Source organism: Akebia trifoliata, chromosome 3, assembly GCF_017979445.1.
Source record: "Akebia trifoliata isolate Shusen 1 chromosome 3, ASM1797944v1, whole genome shotgun sequence".
In the NCBI taxonomy this organism is placed as follows: Eukaryota; Viridiplantae; Streptophyta; class Magnoliopsida; order Ranunculales; family Lardizabalaceae; genus Akebia; species Akebia trifoliata.
In genome coordinates, this window is record NC_141377.1 from 33,619,762 (window position 1) to 33,642,132 (window position 22,371).

The 22,371-nt window shown below is 35.5% G+C and overlaps 1 protein-coding gene across 1 annotated transcript; it reads left to right on the forward strand.

Moving 5' to 3' along the window:
* The first annotated feature begins 217 nt into the window (after positions 1-217).
* Positions 218-15,547, forward strand: LOC147406486 (elongation factor 1-gamma-like). The gene is made up of 8 exons (XM_086434552.1): positions 218-340; positions 461-502; positions 12,799-12,948; positions 13,030-13,090; positions 13,171-13,223; positions 13,373-13,474; positions 13,570-14,074; positions 14,946-15,547. The coding sequence occupies exons 2-8, from the start codon at positions 494-496 to the stop codon at positions 15,323-15,325; spliced, it is 1,260 nt and encodes a 419-aa protein (XP_086290678.1). The 5' UTR covers positions 218-340; positions 461-493; the 3' UTR covers positions 15,326-15,547.
* Positions 15,548-22,371: the final 6,824 nt, after the last annotated feature.

Here is a 22,371-nt window from a genome sequence, read left to right on the forward strand (position 1 = left end):
GTCCAAGATGATTTGGTATCGGGCCTGGATGAGACAAGACGAACTCACAAATCACTTTTTATTTTATTTATTGAGATACAATACCTCACGATCTATTTTTATTGATTTGTTGACTGAGATGTCTCAAACGTATCGGAAAACTCGTCCGAGACGATTCGATATCGGGCCCGGACGAGACGCGAAACCGAGTTTTAAAACCATTTACCTCCTTTTCAACTCTCGAGAGTAACCCTTGGGCCTTAAACTTTCTACTCTATCAAATCTCAAGGAAACACACTCTATCTCACAGTCTCACTCCCCCTCCCCTGCAAGTCAGCGAAGAACACTGGTTCTTCTCCAGGTAGTCCTCCAATCTAGAAATTAGGGTTAGGGTTTTGGTTTCTTTTTCATTTGCGCTGATAGATTCTTGTTATATTTTCTATTCAATCTGAAATTATCTTCGATTATCTTGTTTGATCAGATCTGTTACTAAAGTAAACAACATCCTTAATCCATGGCTCTGGTGAGTTTCTCAGATATTCGTTAATATGATCTACCTGTTTTTCTTCTAATCAGAATGCTTATGTAATAACGTCATCTGGTTGTGATCTGTGGTTGTTTGAGCGTCAATTTATATTTTTCTACGTGTTTGAGTTTAAATAGTTGTTGGATTCTTATGTTTTAGTTCTTTTCTGTAATAATGGATGATTAAACGAGTCAAAGAACATAGTTATTGAGATTTTGAAATTTGAGTGTTGGATCTCACTCGTGTTCTTCCGAAACGAAGATATGTTCGTGGTTTTATAGTTGATTCCCCTTCATCCATGGTTTTAAAACTTGATATTTCGTATTCATCTTCTCTCTTGTGGAGGGATAAAATTCTCTCTCATCTGGATCGTTTATTCGCACCATCAACACACATTTTAGGTGAGCGCATGGCAATGTTAGGGTGGAATTCTATGTAATTAGAGAAGAATCCCAATTTGGGAGGATTCTTCCTTTTTAGATAATTATTTTATGTGATAGGGGTAAAAATGATATTTCCAATTTAATTAGAATTAGGGTTAGGGCTTTTCTATTTAAATAGGGCTAAGGCCATTGTTAAGGGAGGATGAAGGGGGGAGATTGAGGATGAGAGGTCATGTAACAAATTTAGACTATAGTGGAATGACTCTCTGAGCCCGTGGATGTAGGTATGTTTGCTGAACCATGTAAAAAATCTTTGTGTTCTTTTCTTTTTTTGCATTTTACCGTTATTTTGTTAGTTTAATAATGGGATCATGATCGAGGTCGGTTTATTACAAAATTGACTTCTATAATTGGCGTGGTCTATGGGAAACGAATCAAGAACACTAACGAAAATCACGTTTAATCATGAGAGAAATCGATATGGAGTTGGGGGCTATCCTTAAAAATCAATTTCCATATGATCTCGTCGAGGCATGGATCTACGAATCATAGATTGACTTGGTTTCAACGTTGAGAGGGATGTGAGGGTTTGAAGGTTTAAATCTTTTGTTACAAATCTGTTGCAGGATAAGAAATGATCTATGACCAAGACGGGGCTGACCCAAATTCAGATTAAAATAAAGGGGTATAAGTTACTTTGAACACATACCACGTGTGCGAAGTGGCACGTGTGTAATTTACATATAGGAAAGGAATGCTTAACTTGTGAAGGGACTGAGGACGATTATGAGGTATCGTGTGGAGGAAGGGTATTATTGGGGTAAGTATAAAAAAGGTAAATATAAAGTGGTGGATATGTTGGGTGCTTAGCATATATATTATACTTGATGTATAAGTACCATTTTTCTCAAGTTGGAAAGAAATGGTATGGTTAGAGGTGTAACAATAAAGCTAGGTATATTGTTTCTGTACATCTGGGAGTTGGTTTATTTTTGTATTGCTAGGTTGATATCAAGACAACCTTGTGTGATGTTACGTGACTCACCCAAATAAAATATACAGTGAGTTGGTTTTGTTTAGGTATTGCTTGAGACACCAACATGTTTAATGAGAATAATGGGGCTCATGGGGCCCACATTGATGAAATGGCGACTAAAAACGACAAAAAAAGATCTATATAAATTTAGGAAGGGAGAGGTGCAAACAGAAGGGGCTTCTGGTTGTGGTGCTTAACCAAGGGAAAATGAGTTGGGGTTCATGGTTGTGGTTTATCCACACTTAACAAACGGATGCAATTAAAGGGAGTGGGGTTGAATGCTCTAGATGTTTAAATTTAAACATCCAACCCTATGGGTTGAGATCTACTTTATTTTTGTTCAATTGATCCATTGGGCGTTCGATTGAGAAGGGTTGGAAGATAGTTGAGGCAACAAGAACTTGGTCTAAGCAACAAGAGTGGTGATCATACACATGCTCACAAGGCATTCAATGAAATCAAAAAAAGAAAGGGAGTCGTGGGGTTGAGATGTAGGTTGTAAGTAGTAATAGGAAAGAGAAGAATGTGCGTCATGCGTGGATTAGGAGGCGTGTGGGTGACTCGTGGAGGGGCAGCAACAAAGGAGGTGTGTGGGTGGTTGTATACTGCCAGGTATTTACTTACCTTTTAGTTGAATATATCTTAAATGGTAAAATTTTGGTATATCACATGCACATCAAAGATTGATGTACATTGGTTTTATATTTAGTGCATAAAACCATCTTTGAAAATAGAACATGTAAAAGTTGGGTTGAATTCAATACCAATCCTATACATCAATCTAGATGTATGAGAGTGCTTCCCCTTCATCAGTGGCGGGATAGATAAAAAGGTGTTGAGATGAAATGGGTTAAAATTTTATGCTTGACCTACACATCAATTTTGATGTACATTAAAATTCACACAGTCGTATAAGGAAATAATGGCAAAAAAGGCATAGGTCTAATTCAATTTTTTAGGGGATCCCCAATTCCCACAAAGTCACACCGAACCAATTAATTGCTTGAGGTTAGTTCACACCTATAATAAGGATCCCGCATGACCCAATTTGTTGTTCAAATCAACTCGGCATAAAAATAACGTGGGGGCTAATGTTTGAGGGCTTAGTTCGGGCCCGTAATATGGATCCCATGTGATCCAATTTGTTTTTCTTCGATGGCTTGACAAAAGGAAAATTTGAGGGTTAATTTCTATGTAGAGCTTGATCGAGTCTAGGGACTCCACTGAGTTTAATGATTCACTTTATTACTCAATTTATAATCCATTGTGGTATATTTGGGGGGCTTAATTTAAACCCGATTTATAAGGTAAGGTTACTAAATTTCTACTTGAGACACGGTGCAAATATAATTCTAGGGTCTTGAGGGGTACGCAAAAACGAATTTGACTTCATTGTTGGTTGGATATACAAAAAAGAATCCCGACCTCATTGTTGGTAGGTCGGTGCACGAGGTGGAAATCTGATCCACCAAATTAAATGGTACATTTGGGGGCTCAATGTAAGCTCGGTCAGTAGGGTAAAACAGTTAATTTGTACTCGGGGGCTTGGTCCAAATATAGTTTTAGGGACTTGAGCATCACATAAAAAGAAATCCTGACATCGTTGGTGGGAACACAAAAAGAACCTCGTTGTTGGTAGGTCAGTATATATGGTGGAAATTTTATCCACCGAGTTAAATGGTGTACTTCGGGGCTGACTCTGATCACAATTAGTGGGGATTTGGGCTCGGGTGTTACCTAAAAAGGTATTATCAATAGAGTTTCTAAGTTTCCAATAAGGTAAATAGAATCTCTATTATTTATGTCTTTAATAAGGTAAATAAAAGTTGTTAGGGTCAGTGTTATTAAATCCTTGTTATTCAAAATATTTATCAAAAAATATGATTCTCTTTTGATTCACTTCTGTATGATTAAAGTAACTAAAGAAGGTTAAAGACTTAGTTCATTGAAGGAACTGAGCCATACTATTGAGGTTGAGGTTCAGGAAGGATTAAGTCTTCAAGTTTGGTTCATCGAGGGAATCGAATCTTGTTTTGTTGGTTGAACATGGCTAAATTGGCCAGTTAAGGTGGTTCGGTTCAATGTGGGAACATAGTCCTATTTTGATAAAAGAACAAAAGTAGAATGGCTAAGTAAGGCAACTTGATTCAAGGAGGAAATTGAGCCCTACTCTTTAGGCTGAGTGGGACTTGGAAGGAATAAGTCTTTCAGCTTGGTTTAGTATGAGACTGAGCCTTACACTTTTGGTTAAGTTAAAGAAATGGGTTGTCTTTTAGCTCTGTTCATGTGGGAATCGAGTTGTACTCTTATGGTTGATTAAGGATAAAAATGGTTAAATATTTTAGTTTGGTTCAATGTGAGAATCAAATCTATTCTTGTGGATGACTAAGATAAAATGGATAAGCTTTTATGCTTGTTTTGATTTAAAAACTAAATTTGACCTCGTTGTTGGTAGGTAGGTACAATAAAAGGGAACCCTAACCTATTTGTTGGTTGGTCGTGCATAAAATGGATCATTCTGAGATCCAAGTCTGACCAATAGGTTGGTCAGTTATTTTATTTATCAAAGTCTTGGATTATTTTGGGATCCAGGCCCGATCTGGGACTTTGGTCGGTTCTCCTATATTTATGTAAGTCTTGGATTGTTCTGGGATCCAAGCCCAATCTGAGATTTTGGTCGGTCCTTTTATTATTTATCAAAGTCTTAGATCATTCTGGGATCCAAGCCTGACGTATGACATTGGTTAATTCTTCTATCATTTGTCAAAGTCTTGGCTCATTCAGGAACTCAAGCTCGATTTGTTGGATAGTTGGTTCTATTATTGAGGCATTGACTTATTATGGGAGCTCGACCAAGTATAAGATCAGAATTGCGTTAAACACGGAAGAAGATAAGCTCAGGAGATTAGGAACCATACTAGTTCAGAAATCAGGGATGGTGCTCACTCAGGAAGGATTGTAAAAAGTTGTAAAGTTCTCCAAAGTGGATCTCGATACATTAATCTCTACCTTCGAGAGGGAGCTATTGTGGAGGGATAAAATCCTCCCCTATCTGGACCATTCATTCGCACCATCAACACATATCTCAAGTCAAACACGTGTCAAGTTTAGGGTGGAATTCTATGTAATTAGGGAAGAATCCTAGTTTAGGAGGAAAACTAGGATTCTTCCCTTTTAGATAATTATTTTTACGATAGGGGTAAGGACATTTCCAATTTAATTAGAATTAGGTTTAGGGTTTTTCTATTTAAAGAGGGCTAAGGCCACTGTAAAGGGAGGAGGAAGGGGGGAGACTGAGGAGAGGTCATGTAACAAATTCAGTGTATAGTGGAACGGCTTCCCGAGTCCGTGGACGTAGGTTCGTTTGTCAAACCACGTAAAAAATCCTCATCTTCTTTTCTTTTTCTACATTTTTTTGTTCTTTTGTTAGTTTACAATGGGATCATGATCGAGGTCGGTTTATCACAAAATCGACGTCTATATCTACAGATTCCGAGCTGACTCATTCAAATGATCTCGTTTTGGATGAGTTAAACTGTTTTAATCAGTTTAAAATTATTGGCTAACATGTATTTTATTATTATAAGTTGGTTTGGTTTGTACTCTGTCACAAAATCATATTTTTATATAAATAACAAATATTTAAATGATTGAAAATTAGTTATTTTATATCAGAAAAGTGCAAAACCTGGTTGACTTGACTGGGGTTTCATTTATTTGCTTGATATTTTCAAAATATCGGATGAGTCATCTTGGATCTTGGACGAGTTTTTAAACCATACTTCTATCTAGCAAGGTTGGTCTGTTGAGTTTCTATTATGGTTTCAAATCTCGGTTGAACGTCTCGTTCATGGACGAGACTGAATTGTCTCGGACACTACATCTCGGTTAACAACAAGATGATGATTTTTTCCCTTAAAGAAATCTGAAAAAATGCTAGAAAGTCGGTGTTTTTTGGATACTACTCATTCTTTCAAGTAACATCTTTTTTTTTTCTTCATTTTTTTTGGTCTGAAGACATCCCAATCCAACTCAATTTTCAGAGCAAAATGTTGAATTTTTTTCTCTCTACTAAGTTGTGAGCAAAGAAGCTTATGGTTTTTTTAGATCTGTTGTCTTTGTGACGCAGGAATAAAATGAGTTGGTGTTATCGAAATGGGTTTTGATCATGGGGGACGTGTGAGGGAAAATTGAGTTTCGTTTTGGATGAGATCTAGGTTGTAGTTTTTGAATTGTAAATGGGAGGAGTGAAGACTGAAGAAGATAAATGGGATCTGCTCCAAGACATCCTCAAAAATTAGGGTTTCAAAAAACCCAACCAGTTTTGAAAATTTTCAAGAAAGAACATAGCAGTATAATAAAGTTTATAATAGAGAACGAAATGACTCGGAAATCTCGTTTGAGTCATCTTGATTATCTCAAAAGTGAAGCCTGAGATGCATCATAAATCTGTCTCGTTGATGGATGATACCGAGATGACTCGCTCTTATAGGCCCACTTTTGGATTTTAGAATGGTTATTTCATCCTGATAAAAATTTTCCTGTTCACATGTTGATGCGTTTACGGCTAACAAAACAACTTGGATACTAGTTCTAGGGGTGGAACCAAGCCATTCCTTCTCAATCATGAGAATCCATAATTTTTTTTTTGCTTGGTGGGGTTAGTGGTTAACAGTTAGCATTTAGTATAAGAAGGGGTTCATGGGGTTTGAACCTCAGACCTTGGGAACAACCCCCACAAGGTCTTACCACTTATCTAAGTGGTCATTCTTATCATGAAATCCATAATTGAAATGACAAATAGAGAGATATGGATAGTATAGACAACCAGCTAAGTGGTCATTCTTATCACGGAATCCATAATTGAAATGACAAATAGAGAGATATGGATAGTATAGACAACCAGCTACAAAAGTTCGAGCAGTAGGCGAGAAAATAGAACACAATCCATAAGCAGGCCAGATGGAAGAGACAATCACTAATCAAAAGGACGTGGGGAAAAAAGTAAAGAGAGATCCATTTTTTTTTAACTGGACCCAATTTGTTTTTGTGTAAGGGAGTGTGATATGTGGATCTAAGCTTAAATCAAGAAAGGGCATAAATTCTAGAGTAGTCAAAGAACTTGAGAGCCTGATGGAGGTGTCAATGAGGGAGTTATTTGGTATTGTAGGTACACAATACATAGGGAGGAGAAATTCAAAAATCCAATGAAGTTGAAAATAGTATCTTGAAAGGAGAGAAACTTAGATAACAAGGAGAGACATCTTGGAATATTGGTCTTAACTGGAATTTAAATGACTGGGTGGTGGAATTAGTAGCTAGGTGCCTAGGATGATGGATAGTAATCCTTCAAATTTCCATTAGGACGAAAGAAAGCAGAAATGGATAGAATCATGATAATAAATTCTCGATCAAATTGTTTTTTCTTGCCTCTTTCCCATTCTTCTGATTAGTCCTTTCTAGGAGCTTTCATTTATAGATCAAATTTTTTGTCAACAGTGGTCTTTTACGTTCAGTGGGCCGTCCTTGGTTAAAGTTAACATTCAACCATCTTATTGTCCAAAGAAGAAGAATTGTGTATTTTTCTGTCATATGCAAAAAAGTATGGAGAAAATGTATTTTGCCTTATTCTTCATTGTCTCAGAGCAACTACTGTTTGGTCTCATTTCTTTTTGCCAATTGGTCTATTTTCATTTAAAATTAGAGGTATAATCCAATGGAGTTTTCTTATTTTTGCAATTTGTTGATATATTGGAGGGAGAATGATGGGGACATCAAAGCTTGAAGAGTAGATCCTCACCGTACTGCATCAAAGAGGGAAAGAGTTATTAGTACCCATATTGTGTAGTTATGTGATAGAGGTTTGGCCTTGGATGCTTATGGTAGTATATGGGTCTTACCAATAAGAGAGGGAAAGAGTCATTTGTGGAATTAATTAGATGATGTTAGAGGTCTTTGGGATGCTCCTAGGTGTTTGGGCAAAGACTTTAATGTTATTAGATGCTCGATCAAAATCGAAAAGAAAGGTGGGAGCAAGGTTGACTTGAGCATGTGGTAGTTTGGAGATTTTTGTCAATAGAAGCAGACTTATGGTTCTTCCATTGGGAGGAGGGATGTATGCATGGTCAAATAATGAGAAAAACTTGGTCCCTAGCATATTAGATATATTTCTTGTAATAGGAGATTGGGAGGAACACTTTGCCTCTGTTAGGCAGTCAACAATACCCAAGACAACATCGGACCATGTTTCAATCCAAATTGTAGATGATTGCATTGTATACCTACTCCTTTCCACTTTGAGAATATGTTGTTGAAACATTTAGATTTCATCGACAGGTTCATAATTCGTCTTTGAGGGTATAGTGGGTGCATGTGAAGTTTGTAGGGCTAGTCAATGTGCTTTTGATCTTTTTTTATTTTATATTATCGATAAAGATAATTTTATAGAAAAAAGAAAACTAGGGGGGTCGAGGGGACCAACCCAAAACAAAGAGAAGCGACAAGACAAAGAAAGAAAAATAACAATAAAGCACAAGCAACAGATTGCTCTCGCGACAAAGAACAAACCCTATCCCATCTCACAACAAAATCTTCAAAGAAGAGTCCCTTAAATTCCTTATAAAGTTTGTTCCAAGAGAACATGAGCTCCAAAATAGAAAGAACTAAACCTTCCCTTGTAGAAAATTTTCCCTAAAAAATGCAACGGTTGCGTTCTTTTGAAATACCCCAACATATTGCAAATGGAGCCAAAAATCAAAGAATCCGTTTAAAAGATGAGAAGGAGCCTCCCCACGCGAGCCAAGATTCTAAAGTCGACTTGACGGAGCGAGGAAAACAGCCCACTAAACTGAATAAGGACATGAAATACGACCAAATGTAATGAGCCACCTGAATGTGCTTTTGATCAATATCAGTTTACCCCATTTAGACAAGTATATCCTCTTCCAAGAAGGTAGTCTTCTTTCCACCATAGGATCCTATTCTATTATCCTCCCTGTAGAGCTCCCAATGAATGACCTGGATACAAGAAGGGGAGGCACCTAATCTAATAACAACCCAAGTAGTTATTTAACTCCTTGATGCTACATTTCTAATGGCATAACATTGCCTTTTGAAATATTTGGTTGAAATCACTTCAAAACATTTAAGAATGTACTTCAGTCGAAGAAGATAATCAATGGAAACATCCTACAGAAGGAGAGTGCGATCAATAATTCGGAGATAAACTGTGGAGGGACCCTTAGCAATAACCTTAAAAGCTGTGAGCCTTCCCCGATTTACTAATCATTCTACTTAGCACATTCATAATGAGCTCCCAATAAAAGTTTGAGGTATCATTACCAATAGTCCCACTTCGAATGGTAGAACCCATTTGCAATTAGTCACCCATCTGATATTTGTCTTGAACAAATGACTATAGATGCAATGAAATCACAACTGACACAACACTTCTAAATCTGTAGGCCAAGTCTTCTGCAATAATTTCATAAATATTATGAACTCTATGAAAGAACCTCCCCTTCCTTTTCCTTCTCCACCGCCACCCCCCATTTTTTTTCTTCAAATCCAAGCAATGGCACATGATTATTTGTCAAGTGTAGAAGAGAAATGCTAATGAAATCCTCCACGATTGTCATAAAGTCAATCCAATGATATGCCAACATCTCTTATAAAATAGCAAAGGTAAAGCATCTGAACCTGGTGCACTACCACCTTTTAACTCTTTGATTGCCTTGAAAACTTCCACTTCCTCAAACGTGACATACTCTCCATTTCCGACCCGTTGAGAATAGGTCTGAATTTAACTGTTTGTACAACGCCTTGATAAAAAAATTCAACCACGCCCATCTTTGTGCCCTCTTACTCCTCTTTTTTTCTCCTTTATACCAATGGAAGATGTTTGAAAGAGCGATCATTTTCTATTCAACTTACCTAAGAGAGTTCAATCCATGCTTTCGAATCCTTTAAAGTCTTTTAATTTCCTCCAGAAGACATAACAAGACTACCGTCATATTGATAGAGCTCCATCAACTTGTTCATTAAAGACAGATCATGAAACCACATTAGTTCAAATCGGGAAATAGATGGAAGGTGATGCTACATACAGTCAAATAACAAATGACAATAGTGATTTTCTGGCTTAGAAGGAGCAATTTGGGTGAGACTTCCAGGAGCTAGAAATGAGAATCTATGTAGTTTGCACGTCATGGGGTTCACTTGGTTGTTTGAGCACGAATTGGGATCCGGTCGACGGATTGTCCAATTCATATATATTCACAAAATCCAAAAACTCTTGCTTGCTCCTTGAGATTCTACCCCCCTCTTTTGCTTAAGATCTGGTTACATTAAAATCTCCTCCAGGATACTGGGGGTGATCTCATAATCCCCTGAAGTCATCCGATTCCTCCCTCGATTGCTCTCACTGATCTATCATTACGATTTAGGACCATATACCTCCATAAAATCCCAATTGAAGTGTTTCCTTAGTGATACCTAACACTGAAATCAGAAAGCCTCCCAAAAGCTATTTCAAACCCTGCCTTTATTCCTGAGCACTATAATGAATACCCCTTAGGGTGATAGCAGGCATGGCAGCCCAACCACAGTTATCAATCTCCCACAATTCCTTTGCAATACATGACATCCAACTTGCTTTCTTGTAACATAACAATATTAACTTTCCATCTTCGAACAAAGTTTCTAGTACACATCCTTTTTTTTGCATTACTCAAATTTTGAACATTTGCTATGACAATCATCATTTTTTTGCTTCCATCACTTATTTTCAAGTTTGATAGACCCAACTACTTCTGGATGTCAATTCTTTTCATTAGGCTATGTGGAATTTTCCTCTAGAATAGATTCCCGAGCTTGTATGGAAATTCTGGAACTCCATGTGATTCTTCTTGATGGAAGTTAGCAGATTCCTGACTTTGTTTTCTTTCTTGCACTAAAATAAATTAATCAGTTGTACCTTTGGCTTTCTTCTCTGCTTTAATCCATATACTCTTTGCTAGAAACCCCCCGTATCCATTCACTGAACTCCTTTGGAGAATGTGAATTCGAGGTCTCTGACGATGATGATGGTTCTTGTTTCACTAGTCACTGCCTTGTGACATGTTTATTACTGCCGTCACCTTCTTCCCATGCATCTAGACCATTCTGCGATGAGTACTGGGGTGTTTGACTCCTGGTGATGGAGATTGTGTTCATCCTCAGTATCGAATGATTAAGCATCGTCCTAACCCCTAGATAATAGAGGATGGCGTCTAACCGAAAGGCCATAATTCTTGTTCGACATAATCCGAAAGGCCAGCCCTAAGTTATCCTCAATGTTGGGGGTAGCTTTGACCAAACTTGTTCGAACCAGTGCATTAAAAGGCTTAAGCCTTAGGGCACGAGGCTTATGCTTCAAGGTGAGCTGCAGCCGCCATGCCTCAAAGCTTAAGCCTTTAGAAAACTATATGAGGCTTAAGCTTCAACCCAAAAAGTTGTAAGCCTCGATCCTAGCTCAAAAAACTGAACTGAGCCTATATTTTTTTTATAAATAAAATAAAATTATTTTGCTTTGTTTACTTATATACCCCTCCTAATGTTGTTTATTTACCAAAATCTCTCAAATTGAGGTGTTTTTAGATCAAGAAACACAAGATTTAAAAGAACTCTCAAAATCTCTCTCTCAAACTCTATTTTCACCGCATACAACGATTTCTTTATTGTCCTCTTAATATTCATCCATTTTGATTTTGTCATTCCCTTCAAGTTTCTTAAGAAGATTTGGGTGAAATAGAAGCATCAAATCAAAGCTTTACTTGGTATTTGAAGTATATGGTTATTATGTGCATTTTCTTTAAGTTTTTGTTAATTTTTTTTCTTTCAAAATCACATTTTTTTTCTCTCTTATTTTGTATTTTGTTCTTATTATTAATGGTGGATCCTAGTAATGGGTAGAGGAAGTGGTAAATAAGTGGGTAAAGGTGGAGGTAATAGAAGGAACCTCGACTGGAAGCATGGGATTGAGTTTGACTTGATGGGCCATATACTGGTTCATGGAAGTTGTATATTTATATAGAATGTTTTTTTATATTCTAAGATAGTAAAGGGAGGTGTGAAGAGGTTGAAAGATCATCTTATAGGTACTCATGAAAAATGTTGCTCAATTCCCACATGTACCCGAGGGTCTTAAAAAGGATATGAAAGTTTGTTTGTTGAAGGGACAAGATAAGAAGATGATTAGCCTCTTTTTTTCCTTTGAAAGTTTGGCAAATGAAGGGGCATATTATGTTGGTCCCAATAGAATATGTAGGCTCTGCACCAGGTATGGTAGCTAGTGGTGGGGGCATCATTCAGAGTTTTGGGTCGTTTCTTCGAGGGGAGTAAGATGATTTTTTTTAAAAGATTTTTTTCTATAATTTTATGAATTTCTTTTGATTTACATATATTTTTTCGCCTATTTTTTTTTTTTTTAATTATATAAATTTATCGAGGGTTATGCCTTGCCTCAAGAACCCAAAACACCTCAAGTGCACCTTGGAAACTTTAAAACATTTGTCCCAACTAATGCATCCCTGTCAACCTTGACCAATCTAGATCTAAAAAATAGCTGACTTTTTCTGTGTAAGTCTGGTGAATGTATGGTACAAAAAAGTACTTCACATATTTTTTTTCCTCATATAAACTTTTTAACCTTAAAATCATTTAAATAAACCAAAACCACGTAACCTTTCCAAAACAGACATACGTTTGGCCTCCCTAATTGTGGTTCTTGATCTTCATCAGTGGGGATTTTAATCTCCTGAATATCAAATGAGTTGGTTACTTCTTTCTAATCCCCTGATAATCTTCCTTAATGATATGTTTGGTCTCCTTTCCAGGTCTTGCATGCAGGGAGCACTAATAAAAATGCTTTCAAGGCGCTCATTGCAGCAGAGTACACTAGCATTGAAGTTAAAGTGGTCCAGAATTTTGAGATGGGTGTCTCTAATAAAACTCCCGAGTTTCTGAAGATGAACCCTATCGGAAAGGTACAATGTTAATAGTGTAGGGAACATGCTTTTGGGTTCTCATTTATTTTGTTCAGAAGAAAATGATCATTAGTTGTGCAGGTTCCTGTATTGGAAACGCCTGATGGTCCCATATTCGAGAGTAATGCCATAGCACGTTACGGTGAGACAACTACTACCTCACATTTTCAATTTCTGAATGTCGTGTTGGAACTTATTATTCTTCTGTTATGTGCTCTGCAGTTACTCGCTTGAAGGACAACAATTCCCTTTTTGGTTCTTCCTTGATTGAATATGTAAGTTATGGATTTTTGTTTGATTTTACTTTTTAATTTAATTTTATTATTATTATTTTTTTCACATTTTAGCAAGCACCTTATTCTTTAATTCCTGTCAGTGCTTAATGTTCAATAAATCACTTAATTTTGATAATTTTTCTTTACAGGGTCATATCGAACAGTGGATTGATTTTGCTTCATTTGAGATTGATGCCAATATTTTGCGTTGGTTCGTACCACGAGTTGGCTTTGCTGTGTACCTTCCTCCGGTTAGTTGAAACTCCATCTACCTTCTATTTGTTTCTCCGTTCCATCTTATATAGTCTAATTTGATGTACCTTATGTAATATCTTTTTCAATGAAGGCTGAAGAAGCTGCCATTACTGCTCTAAAAAGGGCATTAGATGCTCTGAACACACATCTTGCTTCAAAGACTTACTTGGTGGGACACTCTGTGACACTTGCTGACATTATCATGACATGTAACTTGACTCTCGGGTTCAGTCGGGTCATGACTAAGAGCTTTACCTCAGAGTTCCCGCACGTTGAAAGGTACTTCTGGACAATGGTTAACCAGCCAAATTTCCGAAAGGTATTGGGTGAGATAAAGCAAACGGAATCCATTCCTCCAGTTAAGTCAGCAAAGAAGCCTTCTCCACCGAAAGAGTCTGTGAAACCTAAGGCAAAAGAGGAACCAAAGAAAGAGCTTGCTAAGCCTGAAGCAGATGATGCTGTTCAGGAGGAAGAGGCACCAAAGCCCAAACCAAAGAATCCTCTCGATCTGCTGCCCCCAAGTAAGATGGTATTGGATGAGTGGAAGAGGCTTTACTCGAATACCAAGACCAATTTCCGCGAAGTTGCTATTAAAGGTAATAATATATTATGTGCATTTAACAAGAAGGCTTAGTTATAAGATTTCTTGTCACTGTTATGTTATTATCAGATCACTTGGTAGAACTCATGCGAAATTACTTTATTTTAATTATATTAAGTATCAATTCAGGGAGAAAGATTACAATTTTTTTCCTTTCAGGAAGAAGAGATATTATTGCATTCTAATGTTCCATTTGTATTTAAATGTTTATAATCTAATATAATGCACAATATTTAATGGGAAATACTTATTTAAATCTACACCCATTTCCCGACTGTCCAAACATTGTTACAAATGTATAATTGGACTGGAAGCTATGGTTTACTTGGCCTATCTATATTATTATGAATTCAAGTCGACTTCATGTGGTCAGGAATGTCATGATAGTATGCTATTTAGTTTTTTAGGATGGCTCCCTTGTATGTACAACTCATTGTGTTCAGGATTCTCCAACATGATCTTGAAGTGATCCCCAACACCTGGTGTAAGAAATGGGTGTAAAAAGGCTAAAACTGACTCAATATAATAATAATCTATGGAATTATGCTATCATAACAATTATTATTACTGTGAAAAAGGGCCAAGTTCAATTGCCACATTCCTTGATATATGATCAATGCCTTGAGCCCAACTCAACCATGACTTGGCTGGGACAAGATGTCTCTCCACAAATAGAATGAAAAGAAATAATTATTGTATTACAATTATTTCAAATGGACATCATATTTTATTGAAGATGATGGCTCTCTTTCCCTATTCAGATGATGGCTCCATACTGTGGAGATCAACCTCACAAGATTGCTCTTTTGTCCATCCAATATTTCTTTTTGTAACAGTTTTTCATCTTTTGTTTTGGTCTATTGCAGGATTTTGGGATATGTATGATCCTGAGGGATACTCTCTCTGGTTTTGCGATTACAAATACAATGATGAGAACACAGTCTCATTTGTCACATTAAACAAGGTCGGTGGTTTTTTGCAACGTATGGATCTGGCCCGCAAGTACGCTTTCGGAAAGATGTTGGTGATCGGCTCAGAGCCACCGTACAAGGTGAAGGGGTTATGGCTTTTCCGTGGAAAAGAAATACCTCAATTTGTACTTGATGAATGCTATGACACAGAGCTGTACGAGTGGACAAAGGTGGATTTATCAGATGAAGCTCAGAAGGAGCGTGTGAGTCAGATGATTGAAGATCAAGAGCCTTTTGAAGGAGAAGCTCTGTTGGATGCAAAGTGCTTCAAATGAACACGTTACCTAAAAGGGTATTTGAGTCTCATTTTTTTTTGTTGCTTTTCTGTGCTAATTATCTTATTTTAGTTTACATCTTGTGTTAAAACAAATTAGTTCCCTGTTTTTCTGTCATAGATAGCTATTATGTGATTTAGACAATGACTTATGTTCCAATTTTTGATTAGGTGAACACATACGAGTTTTATGATTAATTAGTTTTGAACTTCTAGATTAAAATTCTTGATTTGATGCTTTCTACCACGTTTGCATTTCTGTTTTCAACTGGAACTGACCTGTATCTGATCTCAGTGGTTGAACAGGAAATGTTGACACCACTAGTGCCAGCCCTTGTGAAGGACTTGCCTCCCTAATGCAAAATTGGGCTTGTGGTGTGCTACTACAGAACCTATCTGGGTCTTGTTTAGTTATGATAGAGTTGTCAATAAATAGGGATTGGATTGGATTGGATCGTGGTGTTCTGGTACCAAACTGATAAGGATCAGTTTGGGTCCTTGTTGGATTGGGTTTTTATTGGATCTCAATATTAGGATCCGAATCCGATTCAATAAAAATGTGATCAGGTCTGGATTGGATCAATTATTATTTGACATACAAAAACTAAATGAACCATATATTTTTTTGAGCAAAACATATAGGGTCAGGTTCAAGGGCCATGTGAGAAAACATGTAAGAAAACTTTCGGCGGTAAATAAAATTTTAAAATATGGGTTAGAAATTTTAGATTGAGCTGATTTTTTGTGAGGATGATCTCTATGATGGGAAGATCATCCAAAAAAAAAAATAGCCCAATCTGAAACTTCTAACCCCATTAAAAGTGATTTAGAATGTGGACCGTCGATTTTTTTTCAATTTTTATCACTAATTTGTAAATCACTTTTGATGGATTTAGAGGTTTCTGATTGAGCTGATTTTTTGTGAGGATGATCTTCTCATCATAGTGACCATCCTTGCAAAAAATCAGCTCAATCCAAAACCTCTAACCCTTATTTTGAAAAACGAAAGTTTTCTTACATGTTTTCTCACATGGCCCTTGAACCTGACCCAAACATATAATGTAACTTTGGGTAATGTTCAATTGCAGATGGAAGATGTGTGGGAAAATGTTTCGGAAAAATGAATTTTAGGTGTTTGATTACTTATTTTCCCTGAGATTCAATTTCTTTCCCCAAGTAATTTTCCACATATGTAGGGAAAATGGATTCCCATCCCACTCCATTCCTGGAAAACTAATTTTCTCACCTCCTAATATTATTCTTATGATTATCCTACCTCCAAAACTGAAAACCATAGTTTTAAACCTCAAAACTTCATCTCAACTCAAATGTATGTCAAGAGAAGTCGATTAGTTGAGACAAGTCGATAGTTTACGAGTTGATTTGGACAAGTCAAACAAAAATATATTAATTTTGTAAATATTTATAATAAATAAAACATTTAGTATTTTTTCTCCACAAAAATATTTTATATATATGGGAAGTGTTTGTAGGTCTTAAAGAGAGTCAAACATTTTTCAAACTAGTGGTTAGAAGTTTCTGAATGGACTGATTTTTTTGTGAAGATGTTATCTATGATGAGAAGATCATCCTCACCAAAAATCACAAATTCCGAAACTTCTAACCTTAATTTACAAATTGAAGAATGGTGGATCGTCCGATTTTTGTAAACCACTTTTGATGGGGTTAGAAGTTTTAAAATGGGCTGATTTTTTGTGAGGATGATCTCCTCATCATAGAGATCATCCTCACAAAAAATCAACTCATTCGAAAACTTTTAATCCATACACTTAAAAAATGTTTGGCTTTCTCTAGGGCCTTCAAACACCACCCTATATGTGTAACTGAATAACTCGGTTGAGTTTCTCACCTTGTTGGGCACATTTTTGAGTTGACTTGATGATTTGTCAAGTTAGGTATAAGAGTTAATTCGATCTAATTTTCGGGTTAAGTGACTTCAAAATTTGGTTTGAAATTGACTCAACGAGTTTTAAAACCATGCAAAAACCAACCCTACCATGACCATTTTTCTAGGTAATTTGTGTTCCTTCAAAATGAATTTCCTTCCATAAAAAATACCCTAACCCTCTTTACCCTCTCCCACACTCATCAGAGGATGGGGCAACATCGACAAATTTGGTAATGTGTTAGCAAAGTATGGATCAAAGCCTTTGTAAGCAGATGATTAATGACGATAAAATCATTTAGATGGGACTACAAGTCAATTAAGTGATATGACGATGTTTTCTTTCAAAATAAACTCAAAATCCCGACAAAGTAAGAAAAATATCCAATTCGGAGACGTCACATATCCCTAAAATAGATCGGCTTAAACTAGTTTAAATTATTTAATTTTTTTGTAGTTTTTCAATATAAGGTAAATTTGTAAAGTCACAAAATCCATGTTTTATATAAGATAATAACAAACATTTTAATTGAAATAAGCACAAGTTTAAAAAAAATATATACTAAACTTGTACATAAAATATAACTGAGGTCATATTTATCATTTGAGAAAGAGTCATGCTAGAGTAACATTGAAATTTACATCGTTTCATAAATTGCTGACGTGGAGGTGCCCACAGAACTATTGATGTTTTTCAGTCTTATCTCGACGAAAAGCATCTATTGTTCCGTACACACATCCACGTCAACAATGTGTGAAATAATATAAATTTCAATGTTAATTCAGCATTTTCCTTTGAGAAATCCAGGATAAAATAGTTTGTTTGCATTTGATCACATAGAAAATTCTTCGGAATCTAATTAAAAGGCCTCAAAATTTTCTCTTTGGAAGAAAATAATTTTCTAGTAGCGTAAACAATTTGGATTTTCCAAGCAATCAATCGCATCTTAAACATATATTATTGTTGAGAAACCCATGATGAAATCGTTTGTTGACATTTGACATTTGAGAAACCCACGAAAAATGTGAGTTGGCCTCAAATTTTTCTCCCCACGACGCGATTGTAGAAAAATAGTATTTTCCAAGCAATGAATCTCACCCTAAGCTTATATACTAATCAATAAAATTAAATAATATCTAAATCAAGTTATAGACTTTATAAGAAGTGACCATGGACTGAAAAAGTCTTATGGATTCTCTGCGTTTTGGTGGTATGTTTTCAAATTGATTACTTGAGATACCCCTTGACATCAGTCTTCTATGAGAAATTAATAGAAAATGACTTAAATACCCTTTACCTCCAATTTCTAGCAAAAATTCCCTTAGATTGTACTTTCCAAACTCCATCTTATTCAATTTATAGAGGGTATTTCTTTAATTTTTATTTTATTTTTATACGTCGACTTCAACCGCAAGATTTTATCTAGCTTTCAATCTTTAAACCTAGAGAACAATATAGGATTTTTGGGAAAGTTAAAAACAGTGGATTCTTTTGAATAGAAAAATCCAGAGTATTGGCATGAGGTTGAAGAAATGATCAAAGATAGTAGTTTGACAATGACAAGTTTTTAGAAGAAAAATTAAAGGAACTTTGGTTAGAGACTGAAGATGAGGGTACTTAGGTCATTTTCTATCAATCTCTCTTCAGAGATCAATGTCAAAGGGTATGTCATTATTTCGAAATAAAGGGGTTTCTCAAAATTTCACCAAACCTTGATGAGTATTCTAAATTATCTTTTATTATTATTATTATTATTATTATTATAAATAAAATAAAAATAATATATACTTTTAAGAAAATGATTTTCTGACGCCCCCCTTCTGACATACGTCGCCTCTAAGAACTGATCTTGTGTATCCCGAGGCAAATGATCTACAGTTCTCTGATGAGGGTGTATGTCCGAGGGAGGTGTGAGATTATCACGACCCATAGTTTAATATGTAAGTTGAATTTGAACTCAAAAGAACATATACAAAGATAGTGAAAAACGAACATAAGAGTGGAATGAAGGAATAATATTCGTTTAGCCAATCCTAAATCTTTGGTACAAGGCTCTGATGATAAAATTAGATTTGAAGTCATGTTCGTGACCTTAAATTTCACATTAAATTGTAAAACTAACAAATCAAGCTAATAGTCCTAGCCCATTTTCGAGGTTTAAATTAATTTTTTGATTTAAAAATTGGGTTTTATTTCTTTTTTTTTTTTTTTTTTCTAAATATATTTATTATTTGATTTCAATTTATTCATTATTTTCAAGTTTAAACTCAACCTAGGTCTTGCATTGTCGGTCCAAACTTGAATAAAAGAGACACATTACATCAAGTTGATAGCTTCAAGAGCAAAATAATGTCAAACCCATAACATGGATCCAAACAATTCAGGCTTGACATGAAACTAGGCATCACTTGATGCTAATGGAAAATGAGTAGGCGTTGGACCACTAGAGAGAGAAAATATCCTAATTTTGAAACACCAACTTAGAATAGAAAATGTATCATTTGTGGCAAAATTCCAAATACATGAACTTAGTTGGAGTAAATTTTGAAAATTGACAAGCTCATATACAACAAAGTAGTGGGCCCAACTTGATAAAGATTGCACACCCGTACATCGAGATGGATCTGAAGATGTGGGTGTGTTGATGGGGGACCTACACTGATAAATATAGCACAATCGTACATCGGTCCCCTACCGATCAGGGTAAGAATGGTTGATTTACAAACATGTATACATGATCACGATATGAGGTTGGATAAGTCGATACCACCCAATCAGTTGATCGTTGGGAATTAGATGATTTTAACTTGTTTGATTTTATAATTAATTGGATCTAAACACATTGATCCAAATCCGATCCAATACGATTGTGTGAGATTGAATAAGATCTAATCCAATAAAAAATAAAAATAAAGATTTACATCATATATTTTAATATAAAATATTAATACAGATAGTTTCTTTGATCCAGAGACCTTGATTCAGATTCTAAATTATCATACGGATCGGTTTAGATTTTGGATTTATATAGAATTAAATGGTGAAATAGGATTCTTAGGTTGTCAATGGATTGGGTTTGGATCGGATCAGGGTCAAACTAGAAACAATCCAATAAGGTGATGATCAAACCCTTGTGAGATCGAGACTTTCTTGGATCTTAATATTAGGATCCAAATTTGATTCAATAACAAATGGATCAGGTTATGACGGTGGGTTGCTGTGGTAGTCCTTCCCGAGATTAGTCATGGTGCACGCAAGTTGGCCCAGACACTCAATTAGAAAAAAAAAAAAAACTATTGGATCAGGTCATTGGATTTGATTTGACAAACAAAATCTAAAAAAAAAAATTACATATTTTACATACTTTGTCACATTTTATCAGATCCATCAACCCAACACTCAATCCCGATTTAATATTGCATTGAAATATATTAGAATTCGGGTTTGATCCGATCCATTGATAGCCTTATAGGATTCTAAATTCTAAAATATTCAAAAGCAAAGCATGAAGAAAAGGTCAACTATGGAGTTGCAAACTGTTGGCTATATTGATAAGTTAGGTCGCGATGTACTGAATCAAAACACAGAAGATGATGGTGAGAAGTGAGGATGCACAAAAAAGGCAAAAAGCGAAGTCCATTAGTGACAGATAGTTTACTTAAAATGGAAAGTTGAAAGCGTAAATGGTGGGGCCCAGTAATCACATGGCCGTCAACTTCACTTTCATTTCCCCAAGAAATTATTATTCCCACGAAAACGAATCTCTAATTTGTTCTTGGAAAACGATAGTATCCTCCCTTCCTTCAATTTTCAGCTTAGTACTTTTGCAAAGTTTTGCGATGCAAATAAATTTGATTTCGTCCAGAAAAGTTTTACATGCATTGTAAATAGTAGCTTTTTCACGCTTATCTTGATGAAAATCATTTATGATTTCTACATACTTCCATGTTAAGAAAATGCGATAAGATACACAATCTTGAGGTCACTTCACCATTATTCCAAATTTTTTATGGCATTTAGCAATGTGTGGATCAGATTAGACCCACTATCGGATCCATTCCAAACGGGTTATTTAGGGATCGATCAAAAATCTGAGTTCTGATGAGATTCAAACCGATGATCAAGTTAGTGTTCTACATGGTCGTCCTCCGGTCCATTTAACTTTAAGGTTATGTTTGGATTGAGAGAAAACTCATTAAGAGAAGAAAAGATAAAAGAAGATAAGAGAAGAAAAACTCAATTTCTCTCTACCATGTTTGAATTGACTTGAGAGAACTTAGGATAACTTTGAAATTTTAAATTATCTTTAAAAAAAATCTAAGGGCAAAGTTGAAATTATAAAATATTTTAAGAGGATTTCTCTTCACTTTTGGAGACAAAGAAAACTCATATTTTATTTGTCTCTTGTTCTCTTCAATTCTTTTCTCTTCTCCTCGCATAACAATCTAAATAAGAGAAATGGAGAGAAACTAATTTATTTTCTTAGATTGATTGGGTCAATATTTTTTTTAACATTTTATTTTAAAACTAATCTAAATCATGAACTCTATAGTGTTGATTTGAGGTGCTATTCAAAACAATGTGATAGTATATGTGGCCCAAATGAGGACCTTCATCCAAGTTCTACAAGGTCTTTGATTCATTCATACACATTGGTTAAAAGCTTGTGAGTATCGAGATCATGACTTGAGTTCAAAACCCACCTTCACCTTATGATGATTACCACTAATACTTGACAACCAAACATATTATACATTTGTATATATGTCCAAGACTTCATGGAAGATTAGCAAGTTTCACTAATTTTTTAATTTTTATAAATATATCATTTAAAAATATTTATTATTTTGTCTTTTAGTGTAACAAATAAATAAATCATGGTGACTATGCATGTGTAATGATATTTTTGTTTTACAATGCACCATTACATTTGCACTAAAATATAAAATGACAAATTCTTTTAAGCACATTTATGTTGGCAGTTTGAATCAATGATGACTTGATCCAATTGTCACCGAATCTCTTAAATCAAAATCTTTTAAGTGCGAAAAATACAAAAATGAGAAGAGTTAGATTCAATAAATTATTGGATCGAATTTGACTCTTATCAAATTGGTACTAGTTGGGTACGTGAGATTTG

Excerpts from the sequence above, each read along its gene's own strand:
- LOC147406486 (XM_086434552.1), top strand. Across the intron at positions 13,224-13,372 it reads GTTCTTCCTTGATTGAATAT|GGTCATATCGAACAGTGGAT; the intron begins GTAAGTTATGGA and ends TTTTCTTTACAG. Across the intron at positions 14,075-14,945 it reads CCGCGAAGTTGCTATTAAAG|GATTTTGGGATATGTATGAT; the intron begins GTAATAATATAT and ends GGTCTATTGCAG.